Raw genomic sequence first — 26,386 nt, 5'->3', positions numbered from 1 at the left:
ATAGTAAAAAAAAGAACTTTTAAAGCAGTTCAGCATTGTACCAGCATTGAAAAGAACAAAATGTTTCACAGAGTTTCAATTTTAAAAAAACCTAGTAAGGGAAAATAAAAGATCCAAATGAAGGGCACAGGAAAAGGACAGGCAGAAGAGATCAGAGGCCATAAAAATATGTATTTTCAGACTCCCTTTAAACATGTTTTTAAAAAACAAGAACAGAAAAAACTCTCTCCTTCAAGCAACTTTTGGCTGCAAGCTTAAGTATTACAGATATTCATTTTAGGAATGGATACCTACTTGTCATTTGTGCTGATATTCATAACCTTTGAAATGCCATCATTGTTCAAGAGAAGCCGAGCGTTTGAGGAATTGTTTTGAGTCAGGTTGTACAAAGCATAGCAAGCAGAAGCCGCGATCTCATTTTCCACATCGGACGTTGGGATGTAATTTGGCAGCATGGCAATCAATTCTGGCAATAGTACTCTGGCTGAAAAATAACCAAGATGTGCCCTTATTTTAAATGTTAAATATACCCGGCCCATGTTCTTTAAAATAGGCTTGTATCTAACTAAATGGTACCATATTTAGTTCTAATGAAAATTTTCCAATCCCCCCTCCCTTTGCAAATTTATTCCATGAAAATGTTGGGATTTATGGGTAGGCATGTAGCTGGATAACAGCATTGGCCTGCAGATTATATTTCATAATCTGAAGCCCTCCAAATTTTGTAGCGCTTGCAAAATCCCAACATTTCAAATGGCTGCAGATCTTCTGCAATTTGGACCCTCAACACATCTGGAGATTCACAATTTGGCAAAAACTAGTGGATGCCACTATACCTGTCCAATTCTGATTCCCAAACAACTAAAATAGTGTCTTGTGGCTAGCCATTACATATCAACCTTATCACCTCAAAAAGATTAAATTGGATGCAATTCTCTCTCAGCCTTGATAGCATATTGAAGAAATAGTGGGAATCTTCTGCTAAAGGTCTAGTTCAACATCATTAACATCCTATCATGCAATTAAAACCCATGCAAATAATCTTCATTAGGAGTGTGTATTTACCAATTTCATTTTGCAGCAAGGTGTTACGAGACAAGTTCCTGAGTAGGGAGACTGCTGTTTTCCTGACGCTTACGTTGCTCACATGTAGCATGCTTTGAATATTTGGAAGGCCATTGACCTTCTTGACAATGATATGAGCCACCCCAAATGGCATCTGTCAGGAAACACATACAGCTTTTAGATTTAGGGAATTCACCCCTCCATATTTATTATTTATTTATTTATTTATTTATTGTTTGTTTGTTTGTTTGTTTGTTTGTTTGTTCAATTTATATGCCGCCCTTCTCCGGAGATTCAGGGCGGCTTACAATGCATTAAGCAATAGCCTTCATACTTTTGTATATACCTGCTTAGTAGGGCTTTTTTGGCCCCCCCTAAGCGGTGTTCTGTTTTATACAAAGTCAGCTTATTGCCCCCACAAACCGGGTCCTCATTTTACCTACCTCGGAAGGATGGAAGGCTGAGTCAATCTTGAGTCTGGTGAGAATTGATATTGTCCCAAATATTAAAATGAGACTAGGTACCAGCAGGGCAATTGTAAATTGTCTTAGTTTTATCCAGGCCTTTATTCAGTGGTGGGATTCAAAAATTTTTACTACTGGTTCTGTGGGCTTGGTGGGCGTGGCAGGGGAAGGATACTGCAAAATCTCCATTCCATCTCCAACCCACTAACCTGCTTTCCAGCTCCATTCTCCTGTGCAGAGCAACAAAAGAAGACCCAGCCGATCAGCTGGGACTCAGGAGGCAGCGAATAGATCGGGGGCGGGGCCATCCAGAAGTGGCATTTGCCAGTTATCCGAACTACTCAAAATTTCTGCTACCGGTTCTCCAGAACCGGTCAGAACCGGCTGAATACCACCTCTTTATTGTTGACCAGATTAATGTTATACTGGTTTAATCATTCTGTTCTATTCCCTGTGGCTCCATTATAAGATTTTTTTTTCTCTATGTGCTGCTCTGAGCTTATCCAAGAGAAACAACAGTAAAATTACAGTATTAATACCAGCCACATCTATTTCCTTTTCAGATACTTACTGGTCCACTGCCAGCAGTGAGGTTCTGCAGAGCGCCCAGAGATGCTTCTTGAGTGAAGTTTCTAGTGCTTTCTGCTATTAGGGACAAATATATCCTGATCAGTGTGGAATGCCAGAGCTTTTCAACGCCTCTGGGGTTACTCTTTTCTTCTGGCAGAGGCATATCTTGTTGCTTCTAAAAACGCAAACAGATTAATATTTAGAAATGAAGTGAGAAAGAATCAAAGTCTTCTTGGAGTACAGCTAGTCTAGCTCCTTAATGGTAGCTAGTAAAATACAGAGACCAACAGTTCTAAATTTTGTGAGCTGCCCCGAGTCCTTCGGGAGGAGGGCGGCATATAAGTATAAGAAAAATAAATAAATAAAATAAATAAATTTTGATGAATGCCTACGTAAATCATTGTTCGGGTTTAATAGTGCATAAACCCTCTGTAACTCCTATTTCAGCAGCCACGTAAAGACTGATCATTAAGAACGATCAGGGAAAAGAGATTATTGCTGCATCTGCTGATTATTTATGATTATTGGGGATGACCAGTTTTATTTTCATCCAAAACACAGTATACTTCAGAGAGGAAAGAAATTCACATCTAATGGCTATATTTTTCTATAAGTTAGAGATCTATCTTTAGGTTGTGTTTTTAACCATTTAGTTGTGTCCGACTCTTGGTGACTTTATAGGCAAGTGCTCTTCATGCTACCCTGTCATGCACAGCTTCTTTCAATTTTATGTTCAACTTTGCATCATATATGATGTTATCAAGCCAGCGTGTTCTTTGCTTGCTCCTTCTTCTCTGTCCACTAACCATTCCTAGTAACATTGCCTTCTCCAATGAATTCACACGCATAACATGGCCAAAGTAAATTAGAAGTAGTCTTATGATTTCAGCTTCCAGTGATGTGTCTGGTTTTATATGATTTAACACCTCTCTGCTAGTTTACACTGGCTCCATCTTTATAATCTTAAATAATTGTTAGATCCACAGAACATCTGGGGTGAGGAGACATCTCAAAAACTAGATTAATAAATTTGTCTTGAAATCTTACAAACTTGGTCACAATTTCATACCTTAAATTTTATACCACCGGACATGATGAATTGTTCTATAAGATTAGCAAGTTTTCTACAGCATTCTGGTTTAGTCCTAATAAATACGTTTAATCCTGGAGAAGGTCTGTCTATGTAGCTGCTAAGAGTCAATGGCAATTTGATGGTACATAACGCATGCATGAATGCATCCATCTGTCCATCAAAATAATCCCCATCTGTACTTTTTAGATTTTTTCTCCTTACTGTCAAGGACTGCTTATCTTTATGTTATGAATATTGTTTAATATTTAAATAATCTTTTTCACCCAATATGTTTGCATATTTCATATATATTCTACATTAGTCAACCTTCAAAGTATTGCCCATCTATTAGGATTAAAATTCCAAGCATTCGCAGTAAGATCCTTCTAGGGATATCTCATTATGGATAAGTGTGAGTTTCAGACAAAGGTTTCTCCAAGACATTGGGCTGTCTATTGCAACACTGTTGTTCCCTCCTTACATCTCTGTTACCTGCTTTGCTTTCCTGCTCTTTGTTCCAAAACATCCAATGTTGTTCCTGGATGGATCATCCCTTTTTGGCACATAAAGTCTCTCAGTATAATTATTAGGGAGTTCAGCCTCTAACTGATAAGAAAGATTATGAAGAATGCACACACAATTCTCTGTAGCCTGGAAAAAATGAACCAATACATTACTCTGACTGTGTAAGTAATGGGGGAAAAAATCTGAAATGTATTGTAGATTCAAGCATTCAGATAATCATTGGCCTTGTTTTATAGTTCTTAGCAGATTGTGGATAGCAGCAGTACTGCAAATTTTCAAATCAGCTCTAATTCCTTATCAGGTAAACAACAGAGTTCTGGAATGAATGAATGAATGAATGAATGAATGAATGAATGAATGAATGAATGAATGGAGTTGTGTGTTTAGCTCACACAACTTAGAGCAACCAATAAAAGATGAGAAATTTTAATACATTTCATACTTGAATAATCTGCCAGATAGTTAGGATTGAATTTAAAGTATTAAATTTTACTTGTTTAAACCTTACATTTAGTTAAGATAAATCTATTAAGTCAAAGCTTAACCTATTTCAGTTTCTATTGTTTTAGAACTGGAGGATGGATGCCTTATACTTAATCAACTCTTCTAAACCTTTTAATTCAAAGAGAGAAAGAGAAGACAACATTGGAGTATGGCTGAGAACATGGGAGCAGCATCTGGAGGATGCAAAGATCTCCGGTAGTATTTTAGCATATGTTGTGTTTGTGCTTTGTAGTGGTGTTTTGGGTAATCTCAAGCAAGTTGTTTTCAGCAGAATATATTAACATGGGGCTAAGACTTTTATAGCTGGAGATGTATTTATTATTCGTATATTTCAGCAGCTGCCTGATTCCAAACAACTCTGGTCAGTTTTCCCTTTAAAAGCAAGAAATAATAAAAATTAAGAAACTGTTCATGGATGTCCAGAGGAGAAAATCAGAATAAGTACAGTGATTCAGCAATCACCCTACCTCAAAGCCTGAGAAAACAGCTAGATTTTCAAAGACTTTTAAAACATCAGAATGTCCCCAAAACTCACATCATAAAGTCATTAGATGATTTATAAGAGGGGGTTGAATATTAACACACTTTGGAGACAGTGCCAGAAAGAAATGCTCTCTATCTTAATCCTAGAGATTTCACTGGTTTGGAAAAGTTACCTTATCATCTGGTTTACGATCTGCAGTTGTTCCTTGTATATAATACACCAGAGAGTCAATCAATCCATCGCATTCCCTCATTTTCTTTCTCCCTTCGGGGCCAGCAGAACTCATGTTTCTGTAAAATAATGTTATAACATTGATCACAAGAATATTACACATCAGTTTCTTAGCTCTGTTTTTGTGAAGCATTTTATAACAGAAGATTCCACTTTTGTGTTTAGTGCTCCACTTACAAACATTGCATCTATGTTTGAGTTTATTGTTCATCCATGTTTAATATCAGGATATAGACAGTCCTCACTTAATGAACAGCCATTCAGTGAATACTCAAAGTTATGATGGCGCAAAAAAATGCTACTTATGGAAAGTCCTCAAATATCAATAGCACTTAGAGTTATATACTGTTCCATAGTGCTTTACAGGATTCTCTGAGCAATTTACAAATATCAGATACTGCCCACCCCAAATATCTGGGTCCTCATTTTACCAATGCCAGAAGGATGGAATGCTGAGTCAACTTTGAGAGAGTCAGGATCGAACTCCTGACTGTGGCAGAGTTAGTCTGCAATACTGCATTCTAACCACTATGCCACCATAGCTCAAAGTTACAGCTATTGCAACTTCCCTATGGTCAGGTGATCAAATTTGGGTGCTTGGCAACCTGTCCACATTTTTGACTGCAAGGTGTATTTCACCCCTCTCTTGCCTATCTCCCTCTTATCTCTCTCTTTTGGGTTTCCTGTGCCACTGCTTACCACTACTGGTCCTAGGAGTATCTTCTGTCTCCCATACCATTGAGGCACTTCCAGCCAAAGCAACTGGTAGCTATTAGTGAAGCCTCAGTGAAGCTGGGCGATGCCACCATGTAGGCACTATAGAGGCCTCACTAAGGGCCAGCAGCTGTTTTAGCCAGAGATGTCTTGTTGTCAGCAGGAGGAAGAAGGTAGTGAAGGTAAGCCAGGGATGGGGATGCAGTAGGGGTGGATTTCAGGGTGGCCAACAGGTGGGTGGAAAAGTTGAAGCAGAGATGAGCACAGCAGGGTTAGAGAAGCAGGAGGTCCTTATCTAACGACTGTAACCAGGACTACCGTAACTGCCCTTGCTATGTGATGCAGTCACATAATGTTTCATGTAATGACTATTTCACTTAGTGATTATAATTCTGGCCCCAACTAAGCAAAGACTATCTTAACCTCTATGATGTGTTTACTATTTATAATACTATTAATTCAGCCATAAAATATTATACCTATTGCAATGCATAGGCCAATATGCGGGGAATATAAAACATTTATATAATCAGAATTATAATTATATTATTTATTCCTACTTGACTCCAATATAGGGAGGAGTGTAGTGGAGGTTTTCCTCCAGGATTTTGGTTTTTGGATAAAATACATTCTCAGTCTTATTTGGAAGCAACGAACACACTTTTATCAAACTGTAGCATTCCTAGTCTGAGATACATACAACGGCCTTTATCATTTCTATAGTCTAGCTGTGCCTACATTCTCGACTGAATACAGATAAAGCCCCCACCACCATATTAAGAAGTAATATGGCCAGTGGTGGGTTTCAACCAGTGTTACCTCCGGTTCGCTTCGCGCATGAAGCAATTTATACAATTTTTCTTAAAATATGTTACAAAGCACCATATAAATTATACAAAATACCTACTTGCAGAAAACAAATCTTTGACTTAGGATGCCATTATAAAATGCACTTAAAATTAGAAACATAGATTTGAAATATGACTGAAAGGTGTTTTTTTTTTGAAAGGCAACTGAACTGTTTTTATCTTGAGGAGGAAGAAGACAACGTTTTGCACAACTGATGAAGCTTCTTGGATGAGAAGCAACATGTCTTCTTCTTCCTCAAGAAAAATCAGTCCAGCTGCCTTTCGAAAAAGCCCCTTTGAAACAATTATGATCTGGATTACAAAACAATTGCACTTACAAAACAATACAAGAGCACACAATAGTTACAAACTCATGGTAAACCGATCCAAAGTAGACTGCAGAAAATACGACTTCAGTAACAGAGGTGTCAACGCCTGGATTCACTACCTGACTCTTGTGGTTTCTTCCCCCAAACCCCAAAACTTTAACCTTAGACTGTCTACTGTAGACCTCACCCCATTCCTAAGAGGTCTGTAAGGGGCGTGCATAAGCGCACCAGCGTGCCTACTGTCCCTGTCCTAATGTTTTCTTTTATTAGTATCCTTTTCATGTATTTATAATGTATTTTATGTATCTGTCATAAAATACATGCTTGACGAAAATAAATAAATAAATAAAATAAAATAAAATAAAATAAAAAAATAAATAAATCTCCATAGACATCTAAAACATGAATGTTTTTTTCCTTCCATTTGCATGGTATGAAAAAGAACAACAACAAAAAAGAATGTCAGCATTACCAAGCAGATTAAGCTATCAAAGTTCTTTCAACTGTTCTGAATGCCTACTTGGGTGACAAGGATTTTGGTATAAAACTCATAAACTACTAAAAATATTTTTTTCTGAAAGTCCCCACCAACCGATGCAGTCTCTCAACCTCCAGATCAACATCTATTACTTTAATACTTTACTCTTATTTAACACAATGCTTCATCCTCTAAGAACAGTGTGGAGTGCATTTAATTCAGAAGTATGTTCAGTAGAGATTTATAACCAGTAAGGAGACAGATTTCTGCTGGACAGTTTTGCTTAATTTACAGAAAACAGATTCTATGATTAAAAAAAAAATCCCATTTTATTTATTTTTCTTCTCTTGTAATTAAACTGTAATTCTATATATGTTGAACAGGCAGTAAATCAATGGGGCTTTACCCTCTGAATAGACAAGTATAAGATTGCACAGCCAGACATTTGCTTCTCAACAGAAAATCGTTCATTGTACATTCTGGCAATTATCTTAAGCAGAGAATAAATAACATTTGCTCGTTAGCTCCAATTTATGCAACAAGGAAACCACTTCGATAGTCACAGGGGAAAGCACATTTAATGCTTTTCTTGAATAGTGGCAACACCAACTACAAAATGACAGATGCATGCACCCTTACTAGGCAACCCAAATCTATATAGAATTAGATATACCCAAGTTAATTGACTTAGATGCATTTAAAACCCATCTGTTAAATATATTACAGAACAGGCAGTAACGTTTGAAAGTGTTGCTGTGTTCTGCAGAGGGAATATGATTATTCTAAAACAGATTTCCGTTTCCGACAACTCAAATAAGAACAGCTGTTTCTACACTGTATAACTCAGTGGTGGGTTGCGCCCGGTTCTCTCCAGTTCTTGCAAACTGGTAGTAAAAGTGGTGGGAGGCTCCGCCCACCCACCCGGACGTCATAATGGATGATCTGTGCATGTGCAGAAGCTTCTGCGCATGCATGAGTGCTCCCATTGCGAACCGGTAGTAAAGGTAAGTAGAATTCACCCCTGGTATAACTGAAGATCAATAAAAGCATTTTCAGACATTTGACTCACTTATATAACAGTGAGCAGGCTGGAGATCATACTATTTGTTAAATGTGTGTGCTTTGCTTGTTTTTCTTTAAATTCATTTTTGTATAGAGTTTTCTCTGTATTTCTTTTTTAAAAATTGCAATAAAATTATATTGCTATTGAATCACTTTGATGTTCTCTTCCTTCTGGATCCGTTGCAGTCAGGCTTCAGGCCTGGGTACAGCACGGAAACGGCATTGGTCGCGTTGGTTGATGATCTCTGGAGGGCTCGGGACAGAGGTTGCTCCTCTGTCCTGGTCCTATTAGATCTCTCAGCGGTTCTTGATACCATCGACCATGGTATCATGCTGCACCGGTTGGAAGAGTTAGGGGTGGGGGGCACTGTGTTGCGGTGGTTCTCCTTTCTCTCCGACCGGTTGCAGTCTGCGTTGGCAGGGGGGCAGAGGTCGACCCCGAGGCGCCTCATATGTGGGGTGTCACAAGGGTCGGTCCTCTCGCCCCTTCTGTTCAACATTTATGTAAAGCCGCTGGGTGAGATCATCCGTGATTTCGGGGTGGAGTACCATCAGTACGCTGACGACACTCAGCTGTACATCTCCATCCCGGACCACCCCAATGATGCCCTTGAAGTGATGTCCCGCTGCCTGGAGGCCGTGCGGATCTGGATGGGGAGAAACAGGCTCAGGCTCAACCCATCCAAGACCGAATGGCTGTGGTTTCCGACGTCCCGATATAGTCAGTTGGTGCCATCACTGACTATTGGGGGCGAATCGCTGGCCCCCACGGAGAGGGCTCGCAACTTGGGCATCCTCCTGGATTCACGGCTGTCTTTAGAAGAGCACTTGACAGCCGTGACCAGGAGGATTTTTCATCAGGTTCACCTGATTTGCCAGTTGCGTCCCTTTCTGGATCGGGACTCCTTACACACGGTCACTCATGCCCTCGTCACTTCCCGCCTGGACTACTGTAACACTCTCTACATGGGGCTTCCCTTGAGGAGTACCCGGAGGCTCCAACTGGCGCAGAGTGAGGCCGCGCGGGTAGTTATGGGAGCGACATGGCGTTCCCATGTAACACCTCTCCCTCAACAACTACTTACAACCTGGTTTTGAAGTTCTGATGTTGAGCTTCCCCATATGACCACATTTTGCGCACTCAGGAAACGGCCCGCGTTGTCCCATGGTCACATGACTATAATTTATGACATTTCCCCCCCTAGAAATTGGTTGTTTACTTTCAGTTCCTGGGGGAGAAAAAGCTCTATAATGACAATGTATTTGCTTAACAACTATGGTGTTTGTTCAATAACCACAGTATTTACTTTATAACCGCTGTAAAAAAAGTTGTACAATCAGATCCAGTCATACAATGATCTACTTTATGACCATCATGCCTTCGACCATAAATGGGTAGGTTCAGTTATGGTCATAAGTTGAGGACTACCTGTATTCCCATCCCCCCGCTCCATTTCTCATTCATTTGCTGGTCTGAACAGTTTTCCCTAGACTATTTTCAGAGAGGGGGCTGGGAATAGTTCCCTTTAAAGATTTTTGATTCTTCAAATGGTGGGAATTCCCCAAAGTTTCCAAACAATTTTTTTTCTCCACAACTGGGACTGTCCTGTTGCACAATCAAAGCAGGACTCTGTCCTTAAACAGCGGAGAAAGAGATACGATCAAAACGCTCTCCTTCTAGGAGTGTGAAAATGCACTCACAATTTAAATATAAAAGAAGCAAAACAAATCAAGCAACAAGTAAGTGAGCCACCCTGAGTCTTCGGAGAGGGGCGGCATACAAATTGAATAAATAAATACATAAATAAATAAAATAAATAAGTGTTCAAGCAGCAGCAGGTTAACATCTTACAAGAAAGATAAAACTCAAAACTCCACAGGATAAACCACCTTCTTCCCTGTATATTGAAAAACAGGCATGTGATGATCATCACAGAAAGTCCTTTTAATCTATTACTTTTTGCAGTACAAAGGATCGCTTTTTAGTTGGGATTATTGGAGGCTGGGGAGAACGTGTACCAGAACCTCAATAAAAACAGCTTCTGGTTTTGGGTTTCTCCTACCTGCTCCAAAGCTGTTTCCTCTTGCTCAGCTATCTCCCAGCTCATTATGAATGTGGAAAAAAAAATGATTATGCGTTTTCACAAAGCTATGACTACACTTGAAAGGGCACGTTCACCCTTATGTCAGTTTGCAAACACTGTTGACAGTGGCTTGTTTGTAACAGCTTTTCTTGTGCATATAGAAATAGTTGTGTGGTGAGTGCTAAATAAAACAAGGGAGATAAGGGTGGAATTCTGAAATCCACTGCTTGGGTTGGAGCCCACTGAGTGCATTTCAAAACTAACCTCACAGCTGCAGCCCTAGCAAAAAAGGACATTATTTGATGTTGGATAAACAAAATAGGATTGCTGCTTTGTGGTCTTAGCAGCCGTGGAAGACTGTCATGCTAAGTCGCAAATTTCCTTTTTCAAGGATTTTAAGACATTAAAAATGTGTCCGTTCCCCACCCCGCCCTCCAAAATGCTTTATCCCTTGAAGGGATGCCTGAAGTGAGGGCTGCATACCGCTCTTTATATTACCTTTTAAGTTTATCTCACCTAAAATGCAAGCTTTTTTTTTTTTTTTAAAAAAAGATCTGAATGACATATTTCATAAACAGAACAATAAACTATAATTCTGAATATGGTTTGATCTGAAAAAAATCATTTGGCTGAGATGGATGGGTATAAAAATTAGAAAGAAAGAAAGAAAGAAAGAAAGAAAGAAAGAAAGAAAGAAAGAAAGAAAGAAAGAAAGAAAGAAAGAAAGAAAAAGAAATGAGCCTTGATGGTACAGTGGTTAATGCACCCTGTTATTAACACAGCTGCCTGCAATTTCTGCTGGTTCGAATCTCTCCAAGGCTCAAGGTTGACTCAGCCTTCCATCCTTTCTAAGGTAGGTGAAATGAGGACCCAGTTTGTGGGGGCAATAAGCTGACTTTGTATAAAAATATACAAAAGAATGAAGGCTATTGCTTAACGCATTGTAAGCCGCCCTGAGTCTCCGGAGAAGGGCGGCATATAAATCAAATTAAAAAAAAAAAAAAGGAAGGAAGGAAGGAAGGAAGGAAGGAAGGAAGGAAGAAAGAAAGGAAGAAAGAAAGAAAGAGGGAGGAAGGAAGGAAGGAAGGAAAGAAGGCAGGCAGGCAGGAAGGAAGGAAGGAAGGAAGGAAGGAGGGAAGGAGAAAAAAGAAAGAAAAAAGGAAGGAAGGAAGTTTTAGTAGGCAGAAGTTCCTTACTGATCTTGCCTGGACCTGAAAGCTAAAATGGGGTGGCATTCTTAGCACAGGTAATCCGTGATTTACATCCATTTTTTAATGATCGTTCAAAGTTACAATGGCACTGAAAAAAGTGACTTATGACCAGTTTTCACATTTACGACTGTTGTAGCATCTCCAGGGTCACATGATCAAAAGTTGGGTGCTTGGCAAGTGGCATGTATTTAGCACAGGGAACATTTGATCACCATTTGTAACCTTCCCAGACGGCTTCCAATAAGCAAAGTCAATGTGTGGGGGCGGGGGGGGGGGGGAGAGGGGGAATAAGAAATAAGAAAATTCCACTTAACAATGGAAGTGATTCGCTTAACAACTTTCGCTTAGCAAAAAGTTATAAAATCGGACTAGCCTCACTTAACAACTGTCTTGCTTAGCAATGGAAATCTTTGGACTCAATTGTGGTCATAAATTGAGAACTACCTGTATTCAACTGGGGGTTCATCTGAGAAAATGAGAGCTATAGGTTAGATCAGGGGTGTCAAACTCAATTTCATTGAGGGCTGCATCAGGGTTGTGTTTGACCTTGGGGGGAGGGCGTGGCCAGGGTGGGGGTGGCCAGCTTGATGTCACTCATATCGGGGGGCACCTGTGGTGGCCCGAGCGCTTTGCCAGCGAAAATAAGCTCCCGAGCTCCATTTTTGGCTGTGACGGCCCCCTGCAACCGCCCTCCCAAGCTCCGTTTTCACTGGCAGAGGTACTGCAGGCCGGTCTTTCACTGTTTCCAGGATGGCCCCATGTGCCAGATCTAAGCATCCCGTGGGCCAGATCCAGGCCCTGGGCCTTACACTTGATGCCTGGGTTATATTGAGAAAATATCCTATTACAACGCAGTGAAAAATCACTTATGTGCTACTTTGCCAATGGTTGAATCCCTGAAGAATATGGATATAGGGGATAGAAAAATAGTGCTTAATCTCTTGCACTAATTCTCACAAGATACCCTTATGTTGACTCCACCCATTGCAGATTATCTGTCAATATTAAAGAATGGGAAAAAAAATTGGAATGAAAGATAGGGCAAATATTAAGAACAGTAGAGCATTCCAACCATCAAGATATAATGACCAGGAATGACAAAACCAGTAACCCAGGATTTCTGAGAGTCAGGAAGTATAATTCCATCCTTCTTAGTTTCAAATGCTAATAGTCTCTCATTCCTCCTAGTTTCACGTCTTTCCTTCTTGACTTGATTTTTTTTCTTGATTTTTCTTGATTTGTCAAATACAAGGATTCTCAACTATTTTGAGCCAGTAAGCACAGTTTGAATTTTGAAAACAGATCCAAGTATTCTCTCAAAAGGGCCTTTGCTTCTGTTCTCAGATGTGATTCCCCCACCCCTGACATCTGTTTCTCCCCTCTTCCTTTGTACATGATTAAGTCTCTTTCTATTAAGCTTCTTTAATTAAGCCCCTGGCTTCTGCTCCCATTTTTGAAACCTGGTTTTGAAGAGGAAAGCGATCTGATAGCACTGGGTCCCTTGATAAATAAATAAAACAATAATCAGAGACATCAATAGTAAGTAGTAGTACATGTAGAAAAGTTTACACTGGTTTTCCCAAAGGTGCTTTTTCTCAGAGCTGAAGAAGCTTCTCGAATGAGAAGCGAAACGTCTTCAAAGAAAAACCAGAAAGTCCAGTTGCCTCTTGAAAAAGCCCCTTTGGGACAACCATGACCTGGATGACTGAGAATCACCATAGACATTACACTGATTTGTTTACCATGGAATGCTGGAATAAAAAAATAACCGCAAGTAAAGTAACATAGTACAATCATTTTACTTTGCAGACTTATAATTTGCCATGATTTAATAACCTGTAGTAGTAAGTCTTTATCTCTGAGAGTAAAATACAGAACTAGGGTTTATCCATTGTCTTCAAACCCCAAAACAGACTTAAATTGACTGAACCAAAGTTGCTGTTGCAACAAAAAGGTTTGGTTCTATTTTCTTCACTCACAGTAACAAAAGACAAATTATGAATGTGGAAAGTACAGTATGAAGAAACATACAAAAACCCTGGCTAAAAAGATGCCTCAGTCTAATACTAATCCTTTGCTCTACAGCAGGGGTGTCAAACTCAATTTCATTGAGGGCCACATCAGGGTTGTGTTTGACCTCAGGGGGCCGGGGTGGGCGTGGCCAGCTTGGTGTCACTCATGTTAGGGGCATCTGTGGTGGCCCAAGCACTCTACCAGCGAAAATGAGCTCCCAAGCTCCATTTTTGGCTGTGATGGCCTGCAACTCTCTGCCAGTGAAAACAGAGCTCGGGAGGGCCCTCCTGAGCTTTGTTTGCTGTTTCCAGGGCATCCTCATGGGCCAGATCTAAGCACCCCTGTGGGCTGGATCCGGCCCCTGGGCCTTGAGTTTGACACCCGTGCTCTACACAGTGTTAGTCATCCAAAGATAGATGGTTTGTAGAAACTCAGATTTTTTGAGCAAGTCAACTTTAGCGGGAATGCATCATTTATGAATAATACCCTATTGGTTAATATCTATGATGTCATTGATACCTCTTTCGTTATTTCCATAGTAGCTGTTGCTTTCTTTTTTCCAAGTGAAGGATGTCTGAGCATTGCACTAGAATGCTTAATTTACTAATATGTGTATCTACCATAAGGTTAGAATGCTTGACTTATTTCTAAAAAGAAGAATCAGCCATGAATGTTTGCAAAATCTTACAATTGTAACCCAACCGAGCAGCTGGAAGATGGCATGTGATTTCCAATATGTCCTGGTACTAAGAGGATTGTTGGGTTGCAGAACCAAGAGGCAACTTCTGCACATCAGACAAAGAGCAGGATTTGTATCCAGCTGCTTGTTTGATAGCTGTAGTCGAGAACACAACAGCCAACAAAGAACAAAAAGAAAAAGAAACCAATTCTTGTAAATGGATTAATTCATGTTACATGCAAAATCAGAGCTTTTAGTGTTCACAACACAATAGGAGGTCCTGTCCGCTGGGTGGTAATAAACACAAATGTCATACAAAGATTCATCATCAAGGATGTAGTTGGTGCTGAAATATTTCAGGGAGATGTGTTTTATTATTACTCTCAAGTGGTGAAACCAATGGAAGATTAATATCCTGTAATCTCAGTAGCCTAATTAGGCTACAACTAGCAATCTAATGATTGCTTGTTCATGTTATTATTGCTTGAAATAATGTAGAAGATTGTAAATGTATGTTGAATAATGGGCTGAATTAAGTGATGAAGGAAGTTAATGTCTGGAGACCAAGGATTGCACTTAAATTTGAATAGTATGTCATTTATAAGGCAGTAGGCAATTAAATTACTTTTCACTATCATGTATTTAATTATTTTGAGCTTCCATCCTATTATTACTGGGTAGCAATGTTTTTTATCCTATAATTTGTTACGCTGCTTCAAGGTTTGGGGATGCTATGATCTAGGACATGGGTGTCAAACTCACAGCATCACGTTGCTCTCATGAGACATTTCGCGATGTTTTTCTCATTTGTGGAGCTGGGATGGGTGTGGCCTGTGTGTGATGCATCCAGCCTGCGGGCTGCCAGTTTGACACCCCTGATCTAGGACATCATACCTGGGCCGCAAAAATCTTAGATGGAAGCAAAGCATTCGAGTTTTCAGAATCTCACTGGCTTCAGCTACTGTCATGGTCCTATGGATTTTTGGTGCCCAGATATGAAAATCCTACTACATGCAGCCCTGATATCTTGGATTGTGCATCAGGGAAATAAGGTAAGTGAGACCTGGGGTAATCACAATTTAATTTAGGTAAATGAAAGAGGAATAGAAATAGAGCCCATGTTTTTTTTGGTACAGAGGGCTTCCCATGATCAGACCTCCCCATAAAAGGTTCTAAAAGCAGAGGTAGAACATTTGTTCTAGACAGCCACAATAATTAGAATGACCACTCCTGAGTTGAAGAGTAGTCTGGTCAAGATATTTTAGACTTTCTATCGCAGCTGCCCACTTGAGGGGACTGAAAATCCCCATGGCCAGACTGTCTAGAAAGGACAGAAAGTGGAGGTGGAGCAATGCAAAGGATGATGATCTTCTCCGTAAAGGAAATACAGTAGAACCTCTGGTCACGAACGCTTCTGACCATTACCAAATTGGGTTCTGACCCAAAAATTCACAATTTTCGCGGCCAATTTCCCCTTCTGCGCCATTTTTTATGTAAGTGCCAAATTTCCAAAATTAGGTTCGGGTCATGACCAAATCGGGAATGCATTATGGAATGAATTATGGTTGTGACCAGAGGTTCTACTGTAGTCTCATTTTATGTTCCGTCCCCCCGATTACTATTACAATATTCTACTTCAAGTTATTTTCCACATCTGATAAAAAGGCCTGAAACCCACCTGAAGCAATGTTGAGAGTCTTTTACTACTATGGAATGGACATTTAGATGGATAAGATATAAGTCCTAAATGGCAATTAAAAACTAGCTGCAAGGAACGAACTCAATAAACACTTTGTCAAGAGATGGCATATAGATATTACTTTATTTACAGGCAAGAGAGTAAATAAGGCCTACTTAAATGGATTACGGGTCCACGGAAAGCAAAAAACCGAAATATTTTACTCCTTAATCACTGAATAGTCACTATCTATTAATTCAATATATGTAATAATTAAGAATAGATTCAAACTCTTCATTGTGACCTTTACTCAGAAACCAAGACATGTGCCTAGGATTTATGGAGATTAAATCCACAAAATTGAGGAAACCTATTGTAAGAATTTGAAAACCACTGTAAAGAGTTGCTTGGATAAAATATGCCTATATATTTCGATCTCAGGATTAAGAACTGCTAATTTATATAAATACAGAAAATTATATATAAATTTATATTTAAAGTCATACACAACGGACAGGATTTATATTAAATCTAATAGAAATAAAAAAGTATATAATTCCGAAACTTTATTTCTGCTGCAGACAGAACTATGTTAATATGGTAACAGTCCAACAGTCCAACAATTCTCAACCTTTTCTTCACCATGAACCCCCTTTAAATATCTTTTGTGGCCATGAATCATGGCCACGGACTCCCAAGACTTAACTCATTATTTAAATCAGAACATTTGTTCAATCCTTTGTGGACCCCCTGTGATGATATAGCGGCCTCTCAGGGGTCCATGGACCACAGGTTGAGAACCACTGATCTATAGAAATGATAACAGTCTACAGCAGGGGTGACAAACTCAAGGCCCGGGGGCCAAATCCGGCCCACGGAATACTTAAGTCTGGCCTGCGGAGCCACCCTGGAAAAATGGAGATTGGCTCATGGTGCCTCTGTCAGCAAAAACTGGTTACCGAGCTCCGTTTTCAGCTGCACAGCCCCCTACAACCCTCTGCCAGCAAAAATGAAGCTCAGGAGGGCCGCACACTTGGGGAGGAGGCGCATACTTAGGAGGGCCACACGCTTGGGAGGGCCACACGCTCAGGAGGGCCATGCTGGCAGAGCGCTTGGGTACCCACAGGCGACCCCGATACGAGTGACGTCGAGCTGGCCACACCACCCTGATGCAGCCCTCAATGAAATGAAGTTTTAACACCCCTGGTCTACAGAAACTTGCTCCAGCTACGTCAGAAATTCAACTGTTAAGAATGAAGTTTCAGCTATAGCTAACAGGAAGAAAATATGGTGACAATATGCTCTCAGGAAAGCTCTCAAGATAAAAAGGACCAGCTTGTTGCCGAATAACCGAGTGAAATTGGCTTTATTATTTAAGGAGATCATCTAAAGCTTAGGTAAAGGTTAGGCACAATGAATGGCATATGCTTATATCTATCTATGCTAGCTTCCATGGAGCTCATCTACAATCTCAAACAAAGGTTATCACTTTAGCAGTGATAACCTTTTAATTACAGGTGCTAAACCTGGGACCTCTGACATGCAATCAAAGTACTAAACAAGGCTAAACGTTAGGATGAAGCAACATGAAGAAAGTACTTCCACCAGGAAATTCCAAAGAAAGTTTTCATGATTCCTTTGTTTGCTTATTATCTCTTTAGTGAAAAAGGGGAGCGAGGAAGTGTAGAGAGTTGGCCTTGTCTTAAGCAGATCAAGGCAACTGCCTCAGGTAAAGAGGTTAGGTCAATTGAAAGGTCTTGCCCTGTATCTCCTTAGCTTTTTAGTTGTCCTCAAATGCTGTGAAGAAAGTTCTCCTTGTATTAGCACTGAAAAGTTTCAATTGCAGGTCTACTGAGTTTTTCTGTGTGATCTCTCTCTCTCCCCCTCCCTCCCTTTGTCCCCCTCTTTTTCTCTCTCACTGTTCCCCCTTCCCTCCATCCCCTCTCCTATATACACAACCATGCCCATGTTGGGAAGATTCACTCACCATACGTAACACTATGTTGGTGCCCCCCCTTTTTTTTTTAATCAACCATAGGTCATTGTGTCAAACAGGACATGTTAAAGTGACAGATGGAAATCACAGGAACTACATTAATTAAATTTAAATCTGATTTCAATTAGATTAGCTTTTGCCACAACACCATTCATCCATCAAAGGTGAACTTCATTAATCACTCCCTGAATATACCATATTCCTACATAAACTCCACTTTTAAGATTTTGCTGCGTTTGGGGGCAGATATCTTCCCCCCCCCATTCTCAACTTTCTCAACTTTTAAGATGTGTGGACTTCAGCTCCCAGAATTCTCCAGCCAGCATGAAATTCAGGCATCTTAAAGTTGACAAGACTAAGAAGCACTGTTCCAACCAATGCTTCCTTCTGTCACCATGTCCTTTGAAGTAACACTAGAGTCTCTTCTTTCCACCAGCATATTTCATAGAAGAATAAAAAGGTAAAGGTTCCCCTCGCACATATGTGCTAGTTGTTCCTGACTCTAGGGGGCGGTGCTCATCTCCGTTTCAAAGCCAAAGAACCAGTGCTGTCCGAAGATGTCTCCGTGGTCATGTGGCCAGCATGATTAAATGCCAAAGGCGCACAGAACGCTGTTACCTTCCCACCAAATGTGGTCCCTATTTTTCTACTTGCATTTTTTACGTGCTTTCGAACTGCTAGGTTGGCAGAAGCTGGGACAAGTAATGGGAACTCACCCCGTTACACGGCACTAAGGATTTGAACCGCTGAACTGTCGATTTTTTCGATCGACAAGCTTAGCATCTTAGCCACTGAGCCACCGTGTCCCTTAGAAGAATAGTGACATATTATTTATTATAGCTGACCTGAATTTTGGGGCAATGTCAAAACTTAATTTAAAGAGTGAAAGGGATTTTGTGTGAGTCTTGCTCACATTGTACAAAATCAATCGGAATAATTTGTGAAGTATTTATTTATTAGATTTTTATCCCACTTAACTCAATGTGGCAAATATACCTAATACTCCTTCCTCCTTCTATTTCCCCCACAACAACCCTGTGAGGTGAACTGGACTGAGAGGGAGTGACCAGCCCAAAGTCACCCAGCTGGCTTTCACTCCTAAAGTGGGACTAGAACTCATAGACTCCTGATTTCTAATCTGGTGCCTTAACCACCAGACCAAATTTATGAAGTATGGTATTGTTTAGTATATTGTGTCAAATTCAGTGGCGGTTTATTCAATAATAATATTCTGGTGGTTAAGGCACCAGAATAAACCATAGCTTGGTATAATGTTCTTCTGAAACAGAGGAAAGAGTGTATTAAAATCTTATCATTTTCTCTTACCGTATTCTATAAAAAATTATTAAGATTTTATTGTTATGCTTCGCAGTGAGACAAGTCTTTGGTTAACCCTTGTTTGCTTTCCCCAAAGCATCACAAGAGTCAATAATTTCTCTCAGTTCTACTGTGTTTCCCTGAAAATAAGACCCTGTCTTATATTTTTTTGAACCCTGAAATAAGGGCTTGGCCTTATTGCCATGCACTCAAAAGCCCAATTGGGCTTATTATCAGGGGATGTCTTATTTTGGGGGTAATACTTTTGCAAGTGCTATGACTCTACTAAAAGTATCAGATGCGTATTATGTATAAATAATGACACACCAAAACTTTCTTTTCATATTATAGGCTGCAGGCTGCATTCCTTGAAGTGCCCAAGCCATCAGCATTGTAAGCTTTGCAAAAGGAGAAAACAAATTAGGCTGTGTAAGCTGGCAGATGTACAAGCATTTAGGCAAATTATTTTCCCAACTGCCCTGTTAGTGGCCTCACTTTACAATAACTTGCTCTTCTTCTCTACCCAGAAGGAAAAAATCCTGCAGGGAAAGAAGCTACCTGTGAAGACAACAACATCACACAAATTGGCATATGGAATAATCTAATGAACAAGCAGTGTTGTACGTTTACCTTATTACTCACAGCACTGTTTTTGATTTTGAAGTTATACAAACATTATACAAAATTTGTATAATGTCGTAAGAACTTTTTGCTAGTTAATAGCAAGAACATAAGCAGTGCTCCACTAGGATGGACCCCTGGCTCATCTAGTCAAGCAGTCTGTTCTCACAACGGCCAACCGATTGCACAAGGAAGCCCACTAATCTCCCAGCAGATGGCCTTCAGACGAAGTCACTCTGCTATGAAGGCTAACAGCTGTTGATCTCCAATCACAGGCTTTTTAGCCCCACCTTTCCCTTTGTCTCTCTTAAACAGACAAAAAGAAGCAGGAAAAAAAAAACAAAAAACAAAATATAGAATTACAGAATAACAGAGTTGGAAGAGATCTCAGAGGTCTTCTAGTCCAACTCCCTGCTCAAGAAGGAGACTCTATACCAGGGTCCCCAAACATGGCAGTTTTAAGACTTGTGGACTTCAACTCCCAGAATTCTCCAGCCAGCTACGGTGGCTGGAGAATTCTGGGAGTTGAAGTCCACAAGTCTTAAAGCTGCCAAGTTTGAAGACCTCTGCTCTATATCATTCTGGACAAATGGTTGTCCAACCTCTTTTTAAAAACCTCCAGTGATGGATGTTATTTTTTTCAAAAGGCAACTGGACTTTGTTCTTCCTTGAAGACATCTAGCCTCTCTTTCAAGAAGCTTCCTCAGCTCTGACTGAAGTCAGTCTGTAGTCAGAACTGAAGAAGCTTCTCCGATGAGAAACCAAACATCTCCAAGGAAAAACAAAGTCCAATTGCCTTTTGAAAGGACACATGAGGGGTCCTTGGTGCTCTCTTGAGCTTGGTTCTTGCAGATGTTTCATTATCCAAACTAGGTAACATTATCAGTGCTAGCAACCAAGCTCGGAGAGCACCAAGGACCCCTCATTTCAATCCTGAGCTAAAAATACACATTTCAAATATTTCTAAATCTTTGGCAATGGGAAGGACAACCCAACATATACTTCATTTCTGTCCCACTCATTTCACTTCCAGGTTGAAAGGATTAGCCAGTGTTATCACCATTGCTCCGGGGACACCCATGGGGGCTCCTTTCACATCCCCGTAAAGGAGTTGGAGTGAATGATAGGAGCTCACCCAGCCTGCAGCAGCACTCAGGTCTCAAACGTGGGCTTGCTAACCTCCAACACACCGTCCTAACCACACGAGCCACTGCACTCCTTATATACTTCATTGTACTTCTGTTATTCTTCAGGATTTATAATAGCTTCTTTCAGCATACTGTAGTGTGGATGCTGACTGAAAAATTCTGGGAATTGAAGTCCATACTTCTTCAGGTTGCCAGGGTTGAGAAAAGCGGCCTATTGTTTTCAAGATAAGTTTAGTTTCTAGAACCCCAATTTACAGCTCAGAAGGCTTTGCAGAAAGCTGGTTCATAGTATGGATTCTACAATGATTTATGCAATTTGGTAAGGCAGCATCATTTAAATTAATTTTATTTCTGAAATGAATTGTTCTGAACTATTGTGATCATATTATATATTATTCCTATTAATTCTGTCCACTTATGGAAAGTGGAGATGTACTTGCCGGACACTGTAAAATCAAATATTTTATGATACAAAACCGAAAGATTAACCATTTAAAACACATGTCATCTGTTTTACATTATTCTTCCTTTGTTTTATGGTTAGAGTTGCAAGTGTGACCACATACCACAAAGCAATTCAGTAAATCAACACCTCTTGTAGATCTAAAACACAGGTCAAAAACTTTTCAGGAGCCAAACTTCACTGCACACTTTCACACAAGTGTTTGGGCACTCTTTCAGATTTTAAAATTATCTAAAATCTGACATCCCAGATCTTTGCCTTGTTGAAAAGAAATACAAATTTAATTTTGGAGACTGTTGATGCTATCTAAGTGTATTACAGATGCCATGATCCCAATGCCTTAACAATGATGTTAAGATCAGGGGTGAAATCCAGCAGGTTCTGACAGGTTCTAGAGAACTGGTAGTGGAAATTTTGAGCAGTTCGGAGAACCGGCAAATATCACATCTGGCTGGCCCCAGAGTGGGGTGGGATTGGAGATTTTGCAATATCTTTCCCCCAGGAGTGGGGAGGGAATGGGGATTTTGCAGTATCCTTCCCCTGCCACACCCACCAAGCCACACCCACCAAGCCACACCATGCCCACAGAACTGGTAGTAAAAAAATTTGGATTCCACCACTGGTTAAGATCCTCAGTTTTGCTATGCTTTGTACCAAGTCTTTTGATCTGCTGTGAATTTTCTATTGGTGCAATAGAAACAAACAGGAGAAATTTGTAACAGTACCTTTCGGACTATAGGAAATAGTCCTTGAATGATCTTTGGAATCTGACATGGCTACACTTAAACACCCAGGAATATATGATGTATTTCTCTGTTCTTGCAAAGCTCAGTTGTGTCAAGGCTACTATTTAATTCTGTCAGGCCCCAAGAACAAAGAACAGGTGGAATTAGGTCTGAGTACTAATTATTGTTTTTCTTGTATTATTGTTTTATAGACAGGATTTTGCCAGACTTAAAAAACTATTTGCATAACTACAGATATACACTAGGGAGGATCTGCTTTAACCCTCTTCCTCTTGATCAGACATTCCAAACTCTGCATTCTCTTTGCCCTCTGGAATGCAGCCCCTCCTTGCTGGGAAACCAGACTACATTCCCACCACATATTCCCAGTAATTAAGATAGGTGGTCATAACTATTTTACCATCATAAACAAAGCTCTCTTATTTTATCTAAGTTCATCAAAACTAATTTTCCTGGGGCTTCTGCTGTGAGCCATGGCTGATTGAAGACATCTTCCACGAATGAGTGGAAACTACTGCTAGATAGAACAAAAGATCAGGGAGTAACTCTGTCCTTCAAAGCTCTCTGGAGAAGGAGAGAATGGAAGATTGCCCACAAGTGCTCTGACAGTCAGCTTCTTTCTTTTTTTAAAAAACAAACTTTATTAAATTATCAAACAATTATAAAAACAATTAAAACCATAATAAGATATTCATATACATAGATCATATATTTGACATTTCATTTCTATTCTTTTACATATCTATATATATTCTTCTCCTCTACACATTATATATTTCATAACCTAGTCCCATATTCATTCTCCTGACGGTGGGTCAGCTTCTTTCAAGGAGACTGTAAAACAGCAGTCTTCCATGAGTCTGAGTATCAGGAATTGAGGGATATATTTTTGTTTTCAGTAGAATCATAGACTTTAATAAGCCAGCCTAACTCACTTTCTAATCACATTTGGAAATGTTCAATTTAACCACTTGGATCTAGGTTGCGTCTCCACCCCCAGTCCATGGAAAAATTGTCTTCCATGAAAGCAGTCCCTAGTGCCACTGGTCTAAAGGATCAACTGAGATGCCCGTCTTTTCAAGATCTGCGTAGTCCATGGAATGTATGATAATCCTTCTTAATGACAGCTGCTATACTCTTCCTTCAGAATACATTCAGCCTTTCTTATATTTTGCAAACAGGTAAAATATATTCTAACATGATTTTGGTGCTACTTGACTCAGTGTCTTTCGTAAGAATGTGTATGATTTAATTTGTTAATGTTTTGTTGTTCACTGCCCAGAGTCCACTAGAAGACACTAGGGGGTCTTCAAATACTGAAAAACCAAGAACTACATGTGAAACAGTGGTGACATTCAAATTTTTTTACTACTGGTTCTCTGGGCATGGCTTGGTGGGCATGGGGTGGCTTGGTGGGCATGGCAGGAGAAGGATACTGCAAAATCCCCATTCCCTCCCCACTTCTGGGGGAAAGATATTGCAAAATCGCCAATCCCACCCCACTCTGGGGACAGCCAGAGGTGGCATTTGCCGGTTCTCCGAACTACTCAAAATTTCCACTACCAGTTCTCCAGAACCTGTCAGAACCTGCTGGATTTCACCCCTATTGCTGTACACCTAAGGACAGAATCTTGCCAAACTAAAGCAATTATCTGCAATAACTATAGTATGTGAATTTCTAGGGAGTGTCTGACCTTGCTCTCTTTCTGCCCACCAGACATTCCAAGCTCTAGTGTCTTTTTATCCCCTTGGAAAGAGACCCAACTCCAAACTACATTCCACCACAGCCTTGCAACTGGATTACATGGCACACACAGTAAACAACTCACCTCAGGCATCCTGTAGCATTGTAGAAGATATCAGGGTCAGGGATGATGCTTGATTTTGGATAATCTCTATCTGGCCATCCAGTGTAAGGAATGAGGACAGTTTCTGTCAATGGCTGCAGGGCTTCCCGGATCAATAAATTTTTCAGCTGGTCATTGGAGGAGAGATTCCACAACAAACCTGCAAAGGCCATTAAAGGAACAGGATGATAAAGAAGCTCTTCAGGGAGTTTTGTCAGATAGATAATGAATGGATTAATGGAATTCATTGAATTCTGGATCACAGACTTATTTTATTCCCGTGTTTCATGTTTCCTTAATCATAAAGTGCAAAAATATATTAGGTCTATAAAGAATTCCCTTGGCATATATTTTGCCAATACTTGGATGGTAAATCTAAAGTTAATATATGTAGTTTCTCTATCAAAACTTCACCACTTGAACTTCTACTTTTCATCTTATTACCTTGTTTCCCCCAAAATAAGACATCCCCTGATAATAAGCCCTATCAGGCTTTTGAGCGCATGGCAATAAGGCCAAGCACTTATTTCAGGGTTCAAAAAAATATAAGACAGGGTCTTATTTTCGGGAAAACACAGTATCTATGGCACATGTTGGAAGCCTACTTTGCCTATACAAACTTTAGAATTTAGAATAGAATTTAGTATAACAGAGTTGGAAGGGACCTTGGAGGTCTTCTAATCCAACCCCCTGCCCAGGCAGAAAACCCTACACTACTTCAGACAAACGGTTATCCAACATGTTCTTAAAATTTCCAGTGTTGGGGGATTCACAACTTCTGCAGGCAAGTTGTTCCACTTATTAATTGTTCCACTTATTAACTAACTGTCTGGAAATTTCTCCTTAGTTCTTCATAGTACACCTAAGTCTTTTATATTGTGACCTCTCTGGCTCATTGTTACAGCAGAGATAGACAATCTTCCAGCTGTTTCTGAACTAAAACATCTATCTTCCCTTACCATTGGCCATGCTGTTTGGAGTTACTAAGAATTGTAGTTCACTAAACCTCTGGAGTGCCAAAGTTTCTTTCCTTGGAACAGAGAATTCCCATTTTATTTACCATATTTTAAGGACTATAAGACGCATCGGAGTACAAGACCCACCAAGATTTCGAAGAGGAAAAGAAGAAAAAGTAGTTTATGCCCTCACTGGCCCCCAGGAGCACTCTGCAGGCCTCCCAAACCAGAGGTGGGTTTCAGCAGTTTCTGACCAGTTCTGGAGAACCGGTAGCGGAAATTTAGAGTAGTTCGGAGAACCGGTAAATACCACCTCTGACTGGCCCCAGCCCCGATCTATTCTCTGCTTCCCGAGTCCCAGCTGATCAGGAGGAAATGGGAATTTTGCAGTAACCTTCCCCTGGAGTGGGGAGGGAATGGAGATTTTACAGTATCCTTCCCCTGGAGTGGGGAGGGAATGGAGATTTTACAGTATCCTTCCCCTGCCACACCCACCAAGCCATGCCACGCCCACAGAACCGGTAGTAAAAAGTTTTGAATCCCACCACTGACCCAAACCCTCTGCGCATCCTGTTTTTCGCCTCCCAAACCCCCCACGCATTGCATTTTTGCCCTCCCCAGAGGTTCGAGAGGCCAAAAATGGCTGTATTCGGTATATAAGACACACCAACATTTCCACGCTCTTTTGGGGGGGGGAGAAGTGCGTCTTATATTCTGAAAAATACGGTATTTCACTGAGACCTAAACAGAATCAGATTTACTATTAAAGGCATTATTATAATTGGGCTTATATTTCTGAAGAAGTTCAAATAACAAAGTGGTTTTTTTTTTCTTAATAAAATTTCTGGGCTAGTTTTAATTACACAGGAGTCCAGCCAGATTAGCCAATTCCTAAAGTTTTGCCAAAATGTAGCCCAAGTCAGAAGCAGAGTAGACAGGATGGGGTCATTAGTGTAACTGTCAAATCTAGGGCTGTATGCAGATAGGAGTAGTCTCAGATCTTTACAGCTGTAGTCACCCAGGTAAATCCTCATCTCATGATGTCCTGTGTTCTACAGGACTGAATGGTGGCTATTAATTTTTGAGGGGGGTGGGTGGGAATAAATTACAACACAGAGGAGAAAAAACTGCTGTAGCAGAGGATTTTTCTCTATTTTTGTCAGCTTCTCAACAGGAATTCTTTCAATAGGAACAGTGTCTTCCCAACAGGGACCCTTTATAAGTTGTAGAACCTAATGGGCTTGTAGATATGAAGCCCTCCCTTCTGGAGTTCTTCCTGAA

The 26,386-nt window shown here is 40.2% G+C and overlaps 1 protein-coding gene across 1 annotated transcript in view; it reads right to left on the bottom strand.

The window, feature by feature from the left end:
• The window catches only part of PKP2 (plakophilin 2), a 66,662-nt gene that overhangs the window by 2,842 nt on the left and 37,434 nt on the right, over positions 1–26,386 (bottom strand). The window contains exons 6-11 of the mRNA XM_070947170.1: positions 24,132–24,309; positions 4,857–4,974; positions 3,664–3,822; positions 2,101–2,274; positions 1,066–1,219; positions 295–484 (exon numbers count right to left, since the gene is read on the bottom strand). Of these exons, the coding sequence (XP_070803271.1) occupies positions 295–484; positions 1,066–1,219; positions 2,101–2,274; positions 3,664–3,822; positions 4,857–4,974; positions 24,132–24,309 (973 nt within the window). The remainder of the gene's footprint in view (positions 1–294; positions 485–1,065; positions 1,220–2,100; positions 2,275–3,663; positions 3,823–4,856; positions 4,975–24,131; positions 24,310–26,386) is intronic.

The sequence above is a fragment of the Pituophis catenifer genome, unplaced genomic scaffold, assembly GCF_029215685.1.
Source record: "Pituophis catenifer annectens isolate HBS135680 unplaced genomic scaffold, rPitCat1.0.hap2 SCAF_7, whole genome shotgun sequence".
In the NCBI taxonomy this organism is placed as follows: domain Eukaryota; kingdom Metazoa; phylum Chordata; class Lepidosauria; order Squamata; family Colubridae; genus Pituophis; species Pituophis catenifer.
Note: the sequence above shows the minus strand (reverse complement) of the source record. Positions and strands in the feature narration are given on the sequence as shown.